The sequence below is a fragment of the Crocodylus porosus genome, unplaced genomic scaffold, assembly GCF_001723895.1.
Source record: "Crocodylus porosus isolate Cpor-Errol unplaced genomic scaffold, CroPor_comp1, whole genome shotgun sequence".
NCBI lineage: Eukaryota > Metazoa > Chordata > Crocodylia > Crocodylidae > Crocodylus > Crocodylus porosus.
In genome coordinates, this window is record NW_017728910.1 from 8,006,557 (window position 1) to 8,027,535 (window position 20,979).

At 40.8% G+C, this 20,979-nt stretch overlaps 1 protein-coding gene and 1 long non-coding RNA gene across 2 annotated transcripts in view; one reads left to right on the forward strand and one right to left on the reverse strand.

Annotated features, from left to right (window-relative positions):
- The first annotated feature begins 4,873 nt into the window (after window positions 1-4,873).
- Window positions 4,874-20,979, forward strand: part of LOC109308396 — a 19,657-nt gene continuing 3,551 nt past the window's right edge. The window contains exons 1-2 of the long non-coding RNA XR_002100602.1: window positions 4,874-4,955; window positions 20,802-20,808. This is a non-coding gene — a long non-coding RNA (uncharacterized LOC109308396). The remainder of the gene's footprint in view (window positions 4,956-20,801; window positions 20,809-20,979) is intronic.
- Window positions 5,796-20,979, reverse strand: part of NMD3 (NMD3 ribosome export adaptor) — a 16,408-nt gene continuing 1,224 nt past the window's right edge. Inside the window, exons 2-14 of the mRNA XM_019532671.1 lie at window positions 20,589-20,685; window positions 18,174-18,254; window positions 17,445-17,573; window positions 15,817-15,907; window positions 15,492-15,570; window positions 15,034-15,130; window positions 14,003-14,120; window positions 13,011-13,156; window positions 10,475-10,587; window positions 9,556-9,628; window positions 8,658-8,764; window positions 7,236-7,306; window positions 5,796-6,877 (exon numbers count right to left, since the gene is read on the reverse strand). Coding sequence (XP_019388216.1) covers window positions 6,747-6,877; window positions 7,236-7,306; window positions 8,658-8,764; window positions 9,556-9,628; window positions 10,475-10,587; window positions 13,011-13,156; window positions 14,003-14,120; window positions 15,034-15,130; window positions 15,492-15,570; window positions 15,817-15,907; window positions 17,445-17,573; window positions 18,174-18,254; window positions 20,589-20,685 — 1,333 coding nt within the window. The 3' untranslated portion in view covers window positions 5,796-6,746. The remainder of the gene's footprint in view (window positions 6,878-7,235; window positions 7,307-8,657; window positions 8,765-9,555; window positions 9,629-10,474; window positions 10,588-13,010; window positions 13,157-14,002; window positions 14,121-15,033; window positions 15,131-15,491; window positions 15,571-15,816; window positions 15,908-17,444; window positions 17,574-18,173; window positions 18,255-20,588; window positions 20,686-20,979) is intronic.

Consider the following 20,979-nt stretch of genomic DNA (forward strand, 5'->3'; position numbering starts at 1 on the left):
CGACCTAGTCATCCCTCGGGGCACTCTGGTGAACAAACGTTCCCCCAGATCCTGGTGGTCACCCCGATAAACTTATAGGTGGCCATCAGATCACCCCTGAGCCTGCGCTTTTCCAAGCTAAAAAGCCCCATGGCTCTCGGCCTGTCGTTGTAAGGTCTGTTTTCCTGACCTCTGATCATGCATGTGGCTCTTCTCTGGACTCTCTCAAGCTTCTCCACATCCTTTTTGAATTGTGGAGCCCAAAACTGGATGCAGTACTCCAGGTGCGGCCTCACCAAGGCTGAGTACAAAGGGAGAGTGCTGCCTATTGATGGGGGGAATTGTGCAGTATTCTACAGCACACACTGCTCTCCTCTGGAGCCATCCTGCCAAGATAGCTGTTATTTTCTCTCAAAATTAAATCCCTGCCCCCCAAATGCTTTAAAATGAGAAATGTGACTCATCTCAGCATCTGAAGACAAATCCTTGGATTACTCACTGCCCATCTGTAGGAACACACTACATTAAACATTTATGGGTAATAAAAATTTCAACTATCAGCTTTCCTAAACCATATCTATTAATTCCTTTTCATTTCTTTCCTAAAACCTGGGGGCTTTCATGTCATAGATTTAATTTGCACCACCAGAAGTCTCCTCCCTCACTAGCTACTGTAACTAAAAACCTCTAAGATGCCATTTGCTATTGTTCAGAGCACAGAAAATTTTAATGGCTTTCAGACCCCAAAATGAGTTGTATATTTGAAATGCTGACAATACAGAAGCTATGGGAGAGGTGCTCTCTGAGAGAGATGTTTAATTGAATCCTTCCATTTTAGGTTGTATTAGTGCCAAAAAAAAAGACAATTAAAAAAAATCTAATGTCATACTTCAGGTTATGGGTAGACAGTGAGAGCTATAATTCTGAAAACATCCATACCCAAGATACTGCCAACAAAACAGACTATCTAGTGTTGAAGTTGCTTGCTCTCAGGTAGAATCTCACCTTGTGCCACCCATTTGCATGAGGGCAAATTTCATCCCAAGACTAAAAGTAACGTGGTGCTTACCCAAAGAATCCTATCTTATCCTGCGTGGCTCCAGCAACCTAGTTGTAGGATTCAAGCAGCATTCAGTGAAACAAAAATATGCAGAGGCTGGTGGTAGAGGCCTGACAGTTTTATGGTCTAAACTGTCAGGGCTTACAAAGATTTTTATAAATTCATGGCAATGCCTGTACGCAATCTCCCAACTCCTGCAGTTCTCTCTTGGGTGAAAAGGGAAATTAAATGAAGTACTGAAAATAAGAACAGCTTGATGAGTTAGCATTTTGCACTTCAGATAACAGCTCCAGAGATTACTGCAAGAAAAGAAAAATCCCTCCACAGGGATTAGAGTCGAGGTAAGCAGCATAATTCTTATGTTGTTTCTTTTTTTACTTATGCCAGCCACTTTTGCCTCCTACTTATATTTAAAACTATGTGTATATAATAACACACAACTATGCTCAAAGCTTCAGCTGTACGTGGGATGGGTGTGGAACACTTCAGGTGAGGCAGTCAGGTTGATCTTCCTAGTAATAAAAGGGCTGGATTCAACAAAAATTTAGGTGTTTAAGTACACAGCTGTAATCCAACCCCCTGCTGCTCCACCCCTAACCATAAGAGGTGTCACCTTGTGCAACTTAAGTTCCTAGCTGCTGTAGCTGCACCTCTGTCTATGCCCAAAACAGCCCCACTCTGAACAATCTGGCCCCTAATCCACATCAGAACTCCTTCGCCAAAGTCTCCCGAGGGACCTGAGCCAGTAAGCATGCTCAAAGCAGAACTCGCACATAGACAGGTTAGGCGCCTCATAACACAAAATTGTGTCTTTTCAAACCAGGATCAAAATAAGAGCTAGTCTTTGTGGTGGTGTGTCCTGTTTAACCTAGTGGCTAGTGAGTTTACCTAGGAATGGGAGACCTAAAGTTCAATACTGTTTTCAATACCCTCTTCAATTACACATGTATAATTAACATAGAATTACAGATGTATAATTGAGGTTATTTTTCCCTGTGTGCCTAACTTTGCACTTGTTGACACGGAAGTTAATCTGCCATTTATCAGAACTGGCTTAAATAATTAGTCTCCACCACAACAGGTTCTAAAGGGTTCTCTCACCTTTCAGGAAAGTGCCCTAACGCAGGTAGTCAGGACAGGGACACTTTACCGCCTGCTCCCCACCCATCACATTGTTATGCAACAAAATATTTGAGCAGTATAGGGCAAGCAAGAGAGTACACGACTGCAGTGTAATGATTAGGTCATCCAGCTAGGATGGAGAAATCGCAAGTACCACGACTATTTCTCTATTTCATCCAATGACCATGTCATGTAAAATTCATAAACATCCCTGATCAAGGACCAGAACCCAATCCCATTGAATTCAGTGAGTCGGCTTGCATACGCTTGCAGCATCTGGGCTTACAAGACATCCTAAAGTTCACTCCATGGAACTAGAAATTCTAGTTTCAAATCCCATGAATTTCTACATAAAAGCTGCTTTTTGATAAGGGGTAGAGTTTTAAGATGGATATTGAAAAGACTTTGTAATAAACTTGTCCAACTGACACCAATGCCCATTCCTACCCTATTATTCTGAACAGTCAAATCCCAAGCTGATGGAGAGGACTCATGAAAGATCTCACACAGCTAAACAAGCAGGCAAAAAAATGGCAGATTAACTTCCGTGTCAACAAGTGTAAGGTGAGGCACACAGGGAAAAATAACCTCAATTATACATGCGTAATTCTGGGTTAATTATACATGTGTAATTCTGGGTTCTGAACTAGCTGTTGCAACTCAGAAAACAGACCTTGGAATCACTATACATAGTTCTCTAAAAACAGTAGCTGTGTCCAGCAGCAACTGTGGAGAAAAGAATTGAAAACAGAATGGAAACATCATGCCACTGTACAAATCCTGATGTGCTCACATCTTGAATAGTGCGCACAGTTCTGGTCTCTGCATCTCTAAAATGAGACAGTAGAATTAGAAAAGGTAGAGAAGGGCAAGAGACTCAAAAGATTAGGACTCTTTAGTCTGGAAAGGAAAAGGCTGGTGGGGGAAGGGGGAATACAACAGACAACAGAGGTCTGTTCATGAAAGATGTGGACAAAGTGAACAGGAAGTTGCTACTCATCTGGTCCCAGAATGCTAGAATTAGAGGGGCACTCAATGAAATAAGCAGGAGACTCAAACTAACAAGGGAAAGTATTTTATGTAGTGTGTAGTCATCAACTTATGGATTCATTACTACAGGAGATAGTGTAGCCTCTATAAAGACACTGTGGCTGTATCTGTAAAGGCAGGTAGTATAGCCAAGTTCAAAAACAGACTAAGTAAATCCATGGACAATAGATTAATAGCTATTAAATAGAACAGTCAGGAATGTATCCTTTGGCATCTCAAAACCAAAGACGGTGAATGTTAGGGATGATAAATGAACTGGGGATAGACCACTCTAGATATACCTAATTCAATGCTCTCCCTTTAATGCATTTAGTTTTGTCACCAGAGACAAGATACTACACTAGATGGACTACTGGGCTACTAGATGGACTACTACAGTACGGCACCTTTTATAATTCTCTCTTCAGAAAAATACAGTCTTCCTCAAAAATCTAAGCAGACAGAGGACCTAAAGGAAACACAGCATCACCAAATGGTAGGATTTTTCCTTAGCAGCTTCCTATGACTACTTTAAAATTTAAAAAATTGTTCCCAAAACTCAGCATTTTTTTAGGTTAATCCGGGGAACTCTCTGTCATTTACTAACACATCTCATCTCTGCCAAGAAATTAGTCAATCCAAAATAAGTATTTAGCAATGAAGAAATGTAAACGTAGACTTCTCTTTCCATGACCGTGCAACTAGAAATTTGTTAGGAAACTGTAGTAAAATGTAACTGCTATGAAGAACCTGTTGTGGTGTAGACTAATTATTTAAGCCATCTCTGATAAATTAGAAACAAAAAACTTTGGTTTTTTGGAAGGATTTTGTTGCAGAAAAGGGTCCTTTGCTGCAACAGAATCTCTATCTGTCCACACTGAATCATTCAAGAACCAAAAAAAAGCTTTTAAAATGGCTTTTATTTTTTTTTGCCTCCTTTCAAGATCTTCTAACATATAAGGAGTTTTCCAGGGAAGACCCATTTTATTTAAAATGCATTGACTATACATACATTATGCAGTGCTTGTATTGTGTGAACACAGATCACATGCTGTGCTAGCATCACTAAATGTAGCTTACAAGAAGGGATTTTGCAGGCAGAAGTGTAGACAGAAAGCAGCAGCACATTATTCATTGCAAACTAAGTGGTTGCTATCAAGCTCACTAATCACTGTGTTTTCAAGAGCACAGGTACAGAAACAGCAAATGAAATATCTGCTGAGCCATGATTAGCTTCTTTTAGACTCTAAAAGGGATGCTGCCAAGACTAGGGGGGCCTAAAATTAGAACTTTGCTTAATTTCAAGTGCACACAGCACACTGCCTGCCTGCTCAGCCAGCCAGCTGTTCCTGTTCCAGTTACCAGCTGGCAGCCTGCAGGAATCAGGGATTTATTATTTTTATCTATCCTTTGGTAGGACTGGTGCTTTCTTTGCCTTTAGCTAGTTAATATCAAAATAAGAATGATAAGAAATGGTATGAACCTAATCATATAAAAGGAAAGAGGAGAGCGTTAGTCACAGACCATTGTTTTTTGGGAGACAGGTTGGCTGAAAGGTGATTTCTTACATGTTTTTTCTCCATTGTGTGAGAGACAAGATTACAATACAGCTGACACTGCTGACAGAAAGCAAACGTGTAGAAACATGTCAGCCAACACATGAAAGAGTCAGTCACAGGAGAAACTAGGTTTATTACAAACACTGTAGGTCTCATTACACAACTCACCTCTTGCTTTGTTATCTGTTTAAGAAAGGCTTGGGCATGTCAGCACAGTGAACATGTGAGCACAGTACAGCCCAAAACATACCTCAGTCAGGTAGAGAACAAATTAATTCAAATTTTAAGTTAGAATTCCAGAAACAAATTTCCACACCAAGTTGCATAATAGCATATTTTTATGGCCAAATTTCTACATCATTTTCCCTACAATAGTAAAGTCTGTATAATAAAATCCATACTTACGACAGTGATAATTCACTTTGGCTACATAGCTGCACTCTCATGAAAAAAATTGTAAAAACATTTTTTTAATGAATTTTCTATTTTGGACCTTATGGCATGAAGTGTGACTGGGGATCAAAGCAGCCTTATGGACTTTGGTTTTTTAAATGCAATTCCATAGTGTAAAATCTTGACAAACCTCCTGAAAGAGGATGTAGATCATCAGGTCAGTATAACACAGATGCAAAATAATAGTCATCTCTTTGTGTGCCACTTGTTCAGTGCCAAGATGCCCCCCCGCAAGCTACATAAAAATGCCTGCCAAATCATGTTTTTTGGGGTACACCTGGACAATACTAAGATGAACTTAAACTACAACATTATGAAGAATAATCCAGAAAAGAATCAAGCCTAATCCCACTTTCGGAGACTGCCATTGACTTCAGCTGGAATTGGTTCTAGCCCCTAGGCACCAAGGATATTTAAGGCCTGGATCAAGCAAGGTCCGTGAATAAAAGGTCACAGGCAGGAATTGAAACTTGACTATAAGATTAATTACAGCCATTCTTCTCTACATGGCAGAGTGTCTAGGTTACTGGCAGCACCACTGGGTATATCTTCACCTCATCTTGAAGCCCAATGCAGCCTTTTCTAACTTTTGACCTTTTCTTTCAATTGTTCTGCATGGATGTCTCCTTATGGCCCTTCCCAGTTACTCTGAATCATCCTTTTCGGGAAAGTGGCATTACAGGTTTTGCATTTTATACATTCTTATCCTTATTTCCATCCCATGAAATCATACATTTACTGGATGTTAAAGATTTTCATATATCTACCAGTTTTTAATATAAGGATGTAGACAGTTTATTCATACTGCTCTCACTTGCACTGACATTCTGGATTGCGCAGTATGTATTATACTGAGCAGGGATGCCCAATTTTTGCTATACAGAGGACAGTATTGGCAGCTGAGTTAATATATCCATTTAGGAGATTTTTATACAATTGCCATTCTTCTCTAGCCTTGCTGAAGGAAGGGAAGCAACCCACTTAAGTTTAAAAATATGTAATACAGATATATTTAGTATATTCTACTTGAAGATCTAGAAAGGATTAAAAAAAAAACAACCCTGACAACAACTCTCCTGTGAAGTAGGATAATATTCCTATTTTACAGGTAAGGAAACTTAAGAGTGGTGGCAGAAAAAGATTAAGTGAAACAGGAAGTCTAACAACCAGCAACAGAACCTTGATCTTGCAATTCCTACTTCTTTTCCTTAACCGCAAGACAATCCTTTCTTCAGTTTGTCACTTTGTTTCCACAGAAGTTACATGAGTGGTGAGCGACACTTTCAAAGTGCATGCTTGTTTAATGTTGTGACGCCTACATCAGCAGTTTGCCACTAAGGAATTCTGATCTCCAGGACGATTCTATCATATCCACAAAATAAGATGATTTAGGATACAGTAAGGTATACGTGTATAACTGTCCATTCATGAGATCATATACATGCTTATAGTTAGCTCAGCAGTTCATAGCATTTATTTAAATACTGGAAATTTTTTCCTTCAAAGGGAGGGAACTTAACTGCATTTATGAATGCACATTCTTATTATGCCATCATATCAGCACCTTCCCCACCAGTTGCATCTTGGGAGATATGGAGATCCTCTAGCATCTCAGCCAGACTGATCCGTGGAGCATCATCATCATCTGTGTCACTCTCCACTGGAATGTGTGTACCTGAGAAAATAGAAAAGCCAGACAAGGACATAAAAACTCCAAGAAATGACATTCTTAAAACTTATCAATAGCAAACTGTCACTCTTACATAAGGCTGCTGCTAACAGAGCAAATCCCTTCCTGAGTTAGAAAAAAGCTTTCAGTTCTCTGCCCAGCATCCCAAACAGAAAACATACACATACACAATAATCAAAGGTTTTTAAATATCTAGAGACATCATGATCTTAAATAATATGAAGTGCTCTTAAGTGCGTGTCATGTTAGTCTGAAAAACTCACAAGAGTGTGAATGCCCTGAAGTTAAAAAACACCTGAAGCCACGTTATTATTCAGAGCTGAACAGCCACAAGAAGCCTTACTTTTATAAATATTGACATTCTTTCGAATTGCCTCATCTTCTTCAAGATCTTCAAGGAAGTCCTGGTACTGTCTATAAAAGAAGAACAGCCTCAGAAATGAAAACATTAAATCTGTTCTTTTTTCCTCAGAAGTACGCAGACCGAGTCTGGCAGGCTAGCTGCATCAGGGAAAATAAAGTGGGGTCATGTCAAATGACTACAAATACTTAAGGCTGATCTTACAGGCCTTAAGTGAAATTCTCTGTGCCTACTAGAAGTAAAATCCCTATGGAAGAGGAAAACATACAGAAAACTTCACAAGTTAACAGGTGATCAGATTTTATTTTGTACTAGGTATATTTACATTATTGCTTCAGCTAGGTAAGAATTAGAGATCTGAGGAATTACTGCCTATTTCTACCAAGTTCAATAGGAATCAGTGAAAAAAGGCAATTCTGTCTCCTAAAATCTTGTACCCCCAAATAAAATGCACAGAAAGCCAGGGCAGAGCCAAATTTTTAGAATTAGGCAAAAAAGGACAGGCAACCCTTACTGGATCTAGGTCTACCACCGCCATAAATTTAAGGCATCCATTTTATATCTTGAGCATACTTGCAGAGAACCTAAGAACCTAGCTGTGCTGCATTTCTAATTTCTCAGCTATCCTCAAAGCCAACAGTGTAGGAAGGGAGCAAAGACACCAAGAAACTATGGTTTGGTTCCTTCGACATATGCTCCTAAAATTCGATTTATAACTCATTCTCTTTTTAGCTTATTTTTATTTTACATGACTTATTTTCTCAGGGTTTTTATTTAGTTTCTATGTTCCAATTTAACTGTGATGCTCTGCCTTAATTTTTCCAGTCAATTAAGGATAATTTGGAATTTTACAGCTGTTTTGAGTTGAATTTGGCACTTAGCATAACTATGACGAATACTTTCCCATTCTTGTTGATTTGTCACTTCAGCCAATTCACTACACAGTAGGTCATCCTAAAGACATGCTGCCTGTGACTCCAATTCTTTCTCTTTCTCTGCCCTTGGAGTCAATACTTTTGTTGTGGAGTTCTGAATTTTATAATAGCTTAAGAATAGTATACAAGAACCAGACAATTCTTGCTGATTAATATTTGGGATAATCTCCCCTGCTATTTCATTAGTCAGGAGAGGATGAAATTTTATTTTAAGCTTAGAACTAAACTGTGCCTTTGAAGCATCCCCTGCAAAGACATACCGCCCCCTAGCATGTAACAGACTTGCCAAAGCCGTCTTTGGCAGAGTGCAGCACATACAATGCCTAATACAGGGCCAACTGTACTTGTCTGTGTGGAACTAAGAAGGAAGCAGGGACTCTGCTTACTAAATCTCCCTGGAGACCCTCTCTATACTTGCACTCTAGTTTTTCTCTCTCTCTCAAAAAAGTAGTAAGAGCATTTAGCAAACCTTTCATCATCTGTATCCATGCCTTCTCTATCCCTTTCCAGCTCTTTCAGTTTCCAGTTCCTGCGATGCTGACGTTTACTACGGTCATAACTCTTCTTTATTAATACCTTCATTGGAAAATAGAAAATATTCCAAAAATACATTTTCAATAAAACACTGATAATGTTTTCTTAAAATACAATACCAAAGAGTTCAGAATTGTGTGTGTATAAAATGAACTGACCTTACTGTGCAATCATACAATAGAACACAAGAGGGCAGAATGAGAAAGCTGTACCACTGATGTGCATAAAAAAAGGCAGTGACCATCAGTTGGGCATTTAAAACTGCCTGTCAGGCTTCCCAAGTATTGTACTTCACTCTCACTATTCAGTACAGGTATCACCACAACTGTAGCACATAACAATTTTGAGTAAGGAGTTGACAGCAGATCCAGTTAAATCATCAAGGGAAATAATTTTCAGAACTGCAGTATCCTGGCCCTAACACTACGATTTTTAGGCCAAGAAGTAGTATTCATTGTATATACTAAAGCTGTTCAACTCGTGATCTGCGTATAGCCCACAAAGGATTAACTCATGTCCCTGGGTTCCTGGTCTGGGAGCTGCTCACCCCATTGCTCCTGTTGCTATTGCCACTGGGGTCTCTGGGCTTCCACAGCTTTTTCTCCCTGTCCCTAGGGTCCAGGGTACCCATGGCACCTGCTCGGTGCAACACAGCAGGAAGGCCCACACAACATGGCAAGAGGTGCCCACTGGGTGGGTAGGGCAGGTCTGTGGCATGTGATGCATAGCCAGAATAGTGTTGCCCCAGGACAGCCCTGGTATACATCACCATGTTCTTTTAACAGTGGAAAATACAAAAGCTTTTCTAAGGAAAGGAGACTCCAAAACCTTACCACATCTGGGACATCACGTGGATTCATTTTATTTGCAAATTCATCATTTAGGTTACAATTGGCCAAGTCGAATCTAAAGAGGAAGAGGTTTACAATACACTTAATAGCTTGAAATTTCACCCTTTCATGTTTTATGCTAACATAAAGCACCAGCAGGATATAACTGGTTTTATAGTTCATTTAAAAGATGCACATTTCCAGGAGGCAGCAGTACAGAGGGAGAAAATCCATGTTTATAAGCATCCTTGATAACAAAGAGTAAGTTACATTACCTAGCTACTACCTGGGACAGAGCTGGTAATCCAAGCTATCAAGCTGCGTATCCTTTGCCTACTTCACTGCTACCTTCTTTCCTACTAGAACTTTGAAAATACCAACATCTAGAGCTTCTAATAAATCCCCTCAACCTCTGCAATTCCTCTCCATCTCTGCCTAATCTGTAGTTTGTCATACATGCACCTTAAAGAGACAATTCGCTAACAGTGACTGACCCCCTCCCATCTTGCTTTTGTCCCTTTATGGTACCAAAACGCTGTTACCAAGGTGATCCAAAACATCTTGCTGGTCATGTCTCTACCCTCATTCCTTCTGACACTGGCTTTTGAAATTAGAATACTTGACAATTCTGCTGAAGCTTGAGATGGAACAGAATCCACGTCAGCTTCCCACAGCAGTGACAGCTCTCACAGCAGTGATCGCTCTAATCACTATAAAATGGAAAAGCTACAAAACTAGGTGCAGTGAAGACTAAATACAATAAGCAGGCCTTAATCGAGTATCATTCTTACAACATGGGATTTTCAGAGTTAAGGAGGACACCTTAAAAACATATAGCCTAATTTTCTGTTCCATGACAACCTGCAGAACCTTGACACTTTTAACCAAGCACCAAATACAAACAGAATATAGCAACACAAACCCCAAAACTAGGTCCCCAGGATTTAGAAGGTGTCCCAGATGGGTCCGGCAGAAATACTGATGATCTGTATTCATCTCTGATGTCTTCTTTACCCAAGCTTCAGCCAGAGTATGCTAGAGAAAGAGAAAACAAAACATTTTCATAATAACATATAATAGTAGTAGCCGCAAAATTAAAATATCTGCACTGCTTTGGTACCATGTCGTATTATATCACTGACTATATCCTTACTTATCTGCAGGGATCAGCACCCGGTACACTGGGGGTCAAGTTCTTTGGCTGGTGTGATACAAATTAAGCACAATGCCCTCTGAGCCCCACCCCTGTCTGACCTGCTGCTCTGCTTTCCACTTCCTGCCCTATCTGCCACCATGCTGCCTGATCCCTCCACAATGCGTTGCATGCCACACAAGTTGCCTGAACCACTTGTGGCCCGCTTGCCAGAGGCTGGCTATCACTGGTCTAGTTCCATGTAAATGCTTGGAACACAGTACTTCCATGTAAATGCTTGCTTTTTTATTAAAGGGAAAAAAAGAAAAAAGGACACAACAGGTATGTTTCACATAAATGAGATTATAAAGGATTTTTTTTTACTTCAGACTTTTTTTTAATGTTTTTAGATTAAACAACATGATTTAGTAACAACGCATTATTGCCTTTGAGCAGCAAATCTTTTTCTGAAGGACAAAAGTTTAGGAGTGGTTACATACAACTCTATGAATGAGATGCTGCAGAAAAAAAACAAAACAACAAAACCAAGCCATACCTAAGCAGTTACCTAAGATGACCAATTTCTGCAAGGGGATATGCAATAAAAAAAAACACTACAGACTACCATTTAGAAGTTCACTGATGTTTTGGCCTAGGAGGAATGAGGTGAACCTTTTGCCAAAATACTTAAGCCTGGTTTTAAAAATAGACCCTGAGCCAAATCAAAAGTCCTATCCAACTTGTACAACCGATTTATCTTTAAATAAAGTTATGTGGTATGAAAGATGCACTCTACAAGCCTGTGGGAGGGACCTACAATTAAAAGCAAGCAAAAAAATTTGTAACCTAATAGTAAGAAGATTAATGTATGGAATCAATTTTAGTTTCAAGCTGAAGCAACCTGATTTTTGAAAGGAGAATTAACATGATGTGTATATATATATCTCACTCCTGCTGTATGACCACAGATTTGGGTTTTCTGTTCATCAGGGAAAAACACAGTAAAACCTGGATTTTCTCCTTTAAAAGGAGAAAAAACAGGGAAATGGTGCGTTTCCCCTTGTAGGGTGCCAGAGCTCCAGCCTGCAAGGGGTTGGGTGGAGGGGGAGGAGGGCGATCAGGCAGGGGCCGCCACTTGGATGCGTGCACAGATATATGCACATGGCTGCCAGGCAGCCTAAAGAGCAGCTCCCTGCAGGTAAGTCTGGCGAGGAGGACTGAGGCCCCCCATAGTGAGGAAGGGAGTTGGGTAGGGCCAGGCTGGGCCTGGAATGCACCACAGCAAGGCCTGGGTGGGGAGTACGGCAGGGCAAAGTGGGGCTGGGAAGCTTGATGCCACCGCCTCAAGCCCCACACCACTATAGCAAGGCGCCCCCTGCCCGCCTGGCAGCAGTAGGGGCAGCAGCACAGCGCTGTGCCTCTTGCTGCTTCTGTGCAGGCAGAGGGCACTTTGCCATGGTGGCATGGAGCTCCTAGTGGTGGCAATGAGCTTCCCTGCCTGGCCCTGCTGGGTCCTGCCTGCTGGGCTGTGGAAGCTCTGGGGTGAGGGCAGCAGGGCAGGGAGCCTGAGTCTGCAGTGGGCAACCCATATCCACCCTCCTCCGCATGGGCTCTGCTCTGGCTATGGCACCTGTGGGGGAGGGACAGCTGGGCTTTGCGCTTCACTGTAGCAGCCACTGCCTTCCACTGGTGGCAACTGGTGCTCAGGTGCTGCTGGCAGGTGGAGGGGGCTGCAGACCCTAGTCCCTGGCCCCATAGCCCTGGCAGCTGGGGGCCCTCTCTGGCAGGGCTGTGGGTGGCGAGTGAGGGGCAATGGTATTGGCAGGGCACTGGCATATCAGGGCTGCTCAGTACCATACAGCAGTGGAGGAGGACTGAGGGAGGGGACAGCCAGAGCTGGACCTGCATCCAGCTGAGTAAAGGGGGCAAGAAGAGCTCTGATTTTCCATGATAAAAAACCCAATATCAAATGCCAAAATTAACAGATATTTAGAATGTATTTTATATAGTGATTGAGGCATTGGTAGGCTTCCAAATTGCTTTAAAATGGTAAATATATCAATAAAACATTGTGTTCAACCGATACCTATATATGTGGCATTTCATTTTAATCATAGAAAAATATGCATCTTGATGGAGTTTTAATCAGAGAATTTGTGATTTTTAAACACAGAAAACCAGGATCCCTGCACATGACAGTAAAGTGTTACACCTATCTTGGAGAAGAGCTTGCCCAGTTAAGTTTTCCAAATATATCCGATTTATTTTGTAAGGTGGCACGAAAAGAGATGTATAAAAGTGTTACATAAAGTAAATAAACACTTACTTTGTTTGATCTCATCCCTGCACCTGCACTTGGTTTCCTTTCTTGGACTCTGCTGATATCCATAACAATAAACTCCTCCAGCTGCTTTGGGTGGAACAAGCTATTGAAAGGATGACGCCAGTAAGTATTTCCATCAATGTCAGCAACTGAAAGTAAAGACAATATTTTGAAGGAGAATGGTGGATACTCTTCCAGGGCAAAATGAAGACCACTACAAAATGGTTTGTGATATTTATTTTGAACAGAGAACATATAAGGCTTATGATACAAACTTCTCTTAGAAGCAATGCTGATCATGGATGTGACAAGGTGCAAGCTCACTGATACAGGATTGCTGGCAGAAGACATTGAACAAACAGGCTCTGAACCCACAGCAGAACTGCCTTGTAGCCACCATATACTTGCATAACTAGGCCAGCAAAATTCTCTTGCTGTATGTCTATTTTAAGTCATAAGTTAATTAACATTCCATACATCATATATTAATTCTAGAAATAAGACATCTCTCTGACAAATTAAGCACATAGCAAAGCACCAAAGGAAAAACTAAATCTACCCACCACCTGCACTAGCTTAACTGGTTTGTAATTCTGACTCTACATTTTGCCTAGGACAGGGGTGGCCAACCCAATAACGTGTGCCGCAAATGGCTCAGACAACATGTGTGTGTGGTATGTGGCACTGGGCACAGCAGATTGGGCAGGAAGTAGAAAGCAGTGCAGCAGATTGGGCAAGGGAAGTGGATTGGAGCAGTACTCAGGGAGGGTGCACAGCTTCATTTGTGATGTCTCCCAAAAAGGTTGACCCTCACTGGCCTAGGATATTTCTTAGTCTGTCATTAATTTATACATCAGTGAGAAGTCTGGTTCAAGTTTTGAAAATCCAAACATGTGAGGTTGCATTAGGTAACGTTCAGTAGGCACAATGCCGATAGGAAGAACTGTTGTTATAATATTTTCTTTAACTTTCCAGGGAAAGGAGAATCCACTTACTCTGCAGAGTGTTGGGATCAATGAGGTGAATGGTACTTGTCACTCTGATGCACACACATATCTGGCTCATGTTCCCCAGGCTCTGTGCTAATTTGGGTGACAAACATACCACATTGTCCTGTACACCAAAAGACAAAGTTTTACATATATTTAGTTCCTTAATTGTAGTTGAGCCTAAAACTTAAAAACCCATCGTTTAAATTGACCTTGGAACCCACAGCCACTGCTATCTCCATTCAGTTAAGTCATATACCGGACCAGCATGGGGAAAAACCACTACTCCCCGACACACTTTGCGGTGATCAACAGCTTAGTTTGTATTCCTGAATCAGGCCTTTGAGGTTTGCTGTTGGAAATTAGCTTTATAATTACAGGACAAGGCTGTTTTCCAACTTACAACTGAAACAGAGAACAATCACATCCCTTGTCTGTATCATGCACCTTGCATTGGTCTTCCACTATCAGAATGTTCTGGATATTTCCCAACTATGAGAATACACACTCTCCTCTGTTTCAGTGTCTGATCCGGTGTTCAGTAATTACTTTTTCTGGGATTAACAAAAGAGGTGGCAATGTAGAAAGTATTAATGGGAAATCAGTAGTGCTTGGACACCTAATAAGTAAACAATCATCTGCTAATGCAAGGGACTAGACTCAGTGGCTCAAGGAGGCTGCTTCCAGGCTTACATTCCAAAGATGAACTTGAAGCTGACATGTAAAATCTGCTTTAGGGATGACACCGAAACCCCAGTTCAGAAGATCTTTGAAAAGGGAACAGGGAAATTCTCAAAGCAAGAGCTTTCAGAACTCCTAAGAAGAACTGCCTTCACCTTTTAAACCACAAAATAAAATTTGCCATATAAACTTTAAGAACTGGATTGCCTTTGCTTCTGATGAAGTTAGACAGATGTATTGCACACTAGGCTCATGCCATATCATGAACACAGTCACCAACAAGGGCAACTAATTATCAGTCCTTGCAGAGTTACTTTGTTGAAGAATTTTTTTTCTAAAAAGAGAGGAAATGCTACCTTGCATATTGGAACAATCTCCACGGAGAAAGTACTTTTGTAATTGTAGACATTGCTATGGATATCATGAGAAATCAAACGCTGGGATGATTTTGACCTAAAAAAATACAAACAGTAAAATGTTACTCATATAATAAAGCCTTTAATGAAAGACAAAATAAAATTAGAATTAACTCATTTTTGTATTCAAATATAATCGCACCAGCACAAAGTACAGTGGTTAAAACAGATTGTGAAAGTATGCCTTCATATTACAATAAGCCAACAAAAGCACAAAAACCCTTCTCCATGGATAAAGAATGGCTCATTAACAGAAGTGCATGAATAGATACTGTAGGATATTTTTGTCGGTGTAACAGAACTAAGAAATCTTCATTAACATAAATTTTTAAATTCTAAGAATAAATAATTTTCAAACATTTTTCTATTTAAGCTGGAATACAAATGAAAGAATATACCTGGCAGGAACTGTACAGTGAAGAAAGTCTACCATCTTCTGGGCATGCTGTTTTGAAGCATAATAAAAATCCAGGCCATCTTAAAGAAAATATAGCTATATGAAGATACAGTATAATGTATAAAGCACAGTACAGTACTATACAATAATACTACCTGACTTAATATTCTATAATAAAAGGATAACACATTTAATCCTGAACACCTAGGTTATGCACATAAGAAGTCACTGTACGTGTAAGCAGAGGATACTTGCTGTTTGCTGACCCAATACAGGCTACCAAGATCAGTTCTTTTACTTCCAGATTAGAAAAGTGCTTTGCTTACCATGAATCTCTTTAATGCGAAGAGTATTTTGATGAAGTCTGTGCTTTAAAATCAACTGCTCCAAATAGAAGAAAGTCTTTTTGTGAGAAGTCTGAAAACAACACAATTCACTTAGTTTATGATTATTATTGAAGACTGTGTAACCCATCAGCTAAAACAGCATGTCAAAAGGAGAAAAGGAAGTACCAAATTAAGTCAGTCCTGGCCATGTCTACATGTGAATTTGCACATGCCTAAACTTAATGTGGCTTAGCCTAAGATGCATTAAGGAGATTTAGGTGGGCATCTATGTGTGGATGCCTTAATGCGGCTTGCTGGACAGCCTGCCCCAGTCAGCACCCCGGACAGCCCCCCAAACCTGTGGCAGTGTAGCTGGGCAGTGCATCCTGGTGCTGGTCGAGGGTGTCGGAGCCTTCACTCTCCCCAGATGCAGTTGGCCTGGCCCTGGCCCTAATCTCCTCCCCATGTTCCTGTCTCCCCAGCATCAGACAATAGCAGGCCAGAGACAAGCCCGTGGGGCCCCATGCTGCCAAGAAAATGCGGCAAGCACTGTTCTACAAGGTGCAGACACCAGAGCTGGAGCAGCAGTCCCTGTCAGTTGTGCCATAAGTCGGCAGAGAGGGCAGGAGGAGCGAGAACTCCTGTCAAAGCACAAGGGAAAGGCCCTCCCCACAACTCCTTGTAGGGGAAGGGGGCAGCAGAGTGTGGGCAGGGCCTTTGCTAGAAGTTCTCCTGAGCCTCTCCCTCAGGGCGGGTTTGCTGGCTGGCCAATGCAGAGGTGGGTGGAGCAGGGAAAGCTATGCTGGGAGCAGATGCAGTCCCAGCCTGCCTGCTGTCCTGGATGGGAGCCCCAGCACAGGCATCTAAGGGTGCTGGAATTCCAGGTGTACCTAGCCCCTGCAGGGCTACATTGCCTGGCTAGCAAACACACTCTGAGAGGCACGGGAAAGCTGCTAGCAAAGGCCCTGTCCTTGCTGCACTGGCCCCTTCCCCTTCAGGGAGTCATGGCAGGGGTGCTTTCCCTTGTGCTTTGACAGGAGCCCTCATGCTTCCTGCTCCCTCTGCCAACTTACTGCACACTGACAGGGACCACTGCTGCTGGAACTGCTGCTCCAGCTCCAGTATATTCCAGAACAGCACCTGCCCATCTTCTTCTGGGTGGCACCCAGCAGCAGTGTGGGGCCCTACAGGCTCGGCTCCAGCCCACTCAGTCATGTAGTGTTAAGGCACTGTAGGGTGTCTATACATGGGTTAAGACACCTTAATTGCACCTAAATTTGATACTTTTTTATGCAGCTACCAAATTTAGGTGTGATTAACTTAAAATTGTCATTTTTAAGGCACAATAAGGGCACACATGTATAGACCTGTACGCTTAATGCGCCTTAGAAATGGCTAATTCGCCTTAAGAATCACCATGTGTAGATGTGTCCCCTGTGTATCTTCTTCACTTTTGTGCTTCAGCAAACATATTTGATTACTAGAAGGACTGTGGGAGCTATGGTTGTAAAGTGCAACCATACTGAATTGATTAGATACGTTGTAGAGAAATTGAACACTTGTATACTTTATAAAGTTCCAGGATACCGAAGCAGATGATCAATGACGAAGTGTACTTCTTTTTTTACCTTCTGTCTGACTTGAACTACTGCTTTCCAGAAGTCCTTAGCTTCAACTCTATGGCAGTCATCACACATTTGAGAATGAACAACATATTCCACCACAAACACCTGCTGAAGAATTGCTCCATTCATAACCTGCAGAAACAAATTTAAAAAATTTTAGTGATTCGGTTATCTCCTTTCAGCTCCATTTGTGTCAGGATGATGCCATTTTATAGTTTACCTTCAGGGCTGCAAATATTCTTTCAGAAATTACTGCTGTAGGCAAATAATAATTGATATAGAAAGTTTACACAATAAACAGATATGTTATGCTTTGTATGACAATACTTCTTTCCTCGCTAAAGCAAACAAATTTTAGACTATAAACTGATATTTAGAAAACTGAGTTCTTCATAAATAGCATATTTGAAAAATGAGTTTCCCCTACATTGTCTTATCAAAGTGTTGGAGAGACAAGTCTGTAGCTTCATAAGCTAAATCATCTGTTTTCTTCTGCATGTGCACAGTCACTTTGCCTCCTTGGGGCTAAAGAGCAGCATACTTTTTTTCAGGGCTAATATCAACACTACTCTATTTATCAGATTTTGCACAGTGAAATCTGTATTCCTCACAGATAAGGAATATCTTCACAACACACCTGACCTCCACTAACTAGAAAATTGCTTTTGTATATAACAATTTGACCAAAATACTCTTTAAAAAGCTACGTGCAGATTTTTGTCACTTAGTTACCTCTTTTTGCACAGTTAGCTTTACTTTAAGTCTCTTGGAGTGGGGTTCGGTCCAAACAAAGCCTGCATCAATCAGCCGGACCTGTAAGTGGGAACAAACACAGAAGCTTATTTGTCAGTCCTAGAGTGGATAGCCTGTTGAAAGATTAAAATACACGTTTAATGCATACATACTCAACCCTTAAGAATAAAAAACTTGAGGCACCACCAATAAGAGTTATCAGTTATGAAGTATGCCATTCACAACTGAGCACTGGAAGATTTCTAAGAAAAATGTTTATGCCATGACAAACCTAATAAAATAATTTGAGCTACAGCTGTCCATTTTAAGCCTGGAAAAGTATTCTAAAACAACTTGAATAGAAATACAGACACAAAGAAAGCCTTTCTTGTTTTCACTGAGACAAGATGCCAATTAAATAAAAAACAGCATAAAAAGGTTTAGCGAAAACATGAATTACTATGCACTACAGAAAAACTAATGAATATCAAATAGAAGTGGAAAAGTGATCTCGCTGCTATACCCAGCATTGATACCACTGATACTAGAGCACTGTGTCTTATTCTAACATCTATACTTCAGGAAGAATATGAAAATAAAAGAAAGAAGAGACACAAACATCATGTGATGGATAGACAACAAGCTTTACAACACGAGTGTCAAAGAGTTCTCTTTGCTTAGCTTACCAAAGAGAAGGTTTAATGACAATTTGATTGCTGTGTGGAGGTACGTGGAAAAGATAATAAGAGTGGAGGGGGCTTTTCAATCTTACTAACGAAGTCCAACAACTGGAAACTACAATTGGAAAAATTATGTTGCCAAAATAAGAAGCATCCCTCTCAGAGTGAGTTTAATCACGTGCTGGAACGGCTTGCTGAGCAGGTGGCAGACTCACCATTGCTAAGTCTTTAAATGTAAATTAGATATCTTTTAAAAGATATACTTTAAGACAACATCTAATGGAAGGATGCGTAGAAAAGGGAAAGACTGTTTCTTGTGGCCTTGGACTCTGAATTGTCCTGCCTGATCCCATTCTTTCCTCCACCTTGGAAGAAATGTTCTTAGTCTGATCAAAACACTCACAGTTGAGTCACAGTAAAATTGCATGCTTCAGAGTGTTGCTTGCAGAAGTCAGGAAGGAATTTCTCTTTCCCAAGGCATAACTGGCTGCAAGTTGTTATCACCTATAAAAATCCTTGACTGTCACATATTTTTTATTAGACCAACTGCATCACTGGGTAGACTTAGGAGAACTGTTGGCTATTACAGTAACCTTCCTCAATTAAGTAATTTGTTGTTAGTTATCTATTGTAAACCGCTCTGGACCCTTTCTGGATATGGCACGATATAAATCTAAACAACAGTTGGATGTCGGCTATCAAAAGGGAGCGGGCTAATGCTCTCAGGAAGTACAGAGAAATCTTTATGTTGGTGATCTGCTGGCATGTGCTGCTTGCATGCTGCTTATTATCCAACTGATAGAACTGGAGTCAGGAAGGATTTTTCTCTCCAGATCAGAATCTCAAGGAATTTGGGAGGTTTTTACTCCATGAACACAGACAGTCCTTAGACTTTCTGCTACAAGCATCTGAGTATTTTTTATCAATTTAGGTCCCTGTCATTGCAGAGTCCTCAGGCCACTTTAGTCCTTTCTGTTGTCTGCCTGTGGCACAAACTATAATTTCTTGAGGACTAAAATGCATGGATATAACCGGAAACACACTGGATTCAATATGAGGCTATTAAATTTTATCCAGTCATTTGTCAGACCAGTCAATATGGCCTCTGCTAGGCCCTTAAAATACAGGCGTCAAACTCATCTGGCTCTGTGGACTGGATGAATGGCAGTGTCAGTGGGTGGGCTGGACCACACCGGACCCACACACCGGCTCTGCGTTCCAGATCCAGAGTGGACACACTGTGTAAAGTGTGGTCCTGTCCTGGCTGCCACAGAGCTGCTGCACAGCTCTGGAGCTGCTGCTAAAGATTTGGCATACAATAGCACTGCAGAATTTAAGAAGAAAAACTGCAGAATTTCTTTAATTGAGTAAGAATACTAACAAACAAATAGGTCATACATTGTTATAATTATCTGCCAAATTAGTTTCTATTAAAGAATTGTGAATATCAGTTTACTTCACTCATTTCTTATTAATCCCATCATAAGAGCAGTGTCTAGAATTGGATGAATCAGATCCTGCTAATCCCAGTCTACAAACTGAATGAAAGCCTGATGCCACTGAAGTCAATGAGATTTTTCCCACTGGCTGCAGAGGTTGGGATTTCACCTTCCATATTTAAAATGAGTAAGTATTAGGGGAGGGTAAGCATGTTCATTATTCAAAAGGGTGCAAATGCCACAACACGTCTATCAGACTTCATTTAATACACTACTAACAGAATTTAGTGACTAACCTTGCTAAGGGAGGCTTTGATTTTTTTAAGACACAAAGTAAGAAGTTCTCTTGATTCTAAGGCACACTGGATCCAAGTTCCTGGAGGCTGAAGATACCTGATGTAATGAAGACATATTTAGACTACATGAAATGGCTTCAACAAATGTTTATGAAATCACTATTACTTTGGACATCAAGACACCTGACGTTACATTTAAGACATGGTTAACAGGTTAACCGTGCCTTAAATAGTAACCCAGCTGCATGTGCAAATCAATGTTAGGCATGACAACAGAGTAAGCAATGTGGAATAACTTTGTGGCTTGTTTGTATCACACCTTAAAACTGAATGTGACCAGCTGGGCTCTAGGACCTGTCAAAACATTTTGCGTTTTCCAGCTGGCTGGCAT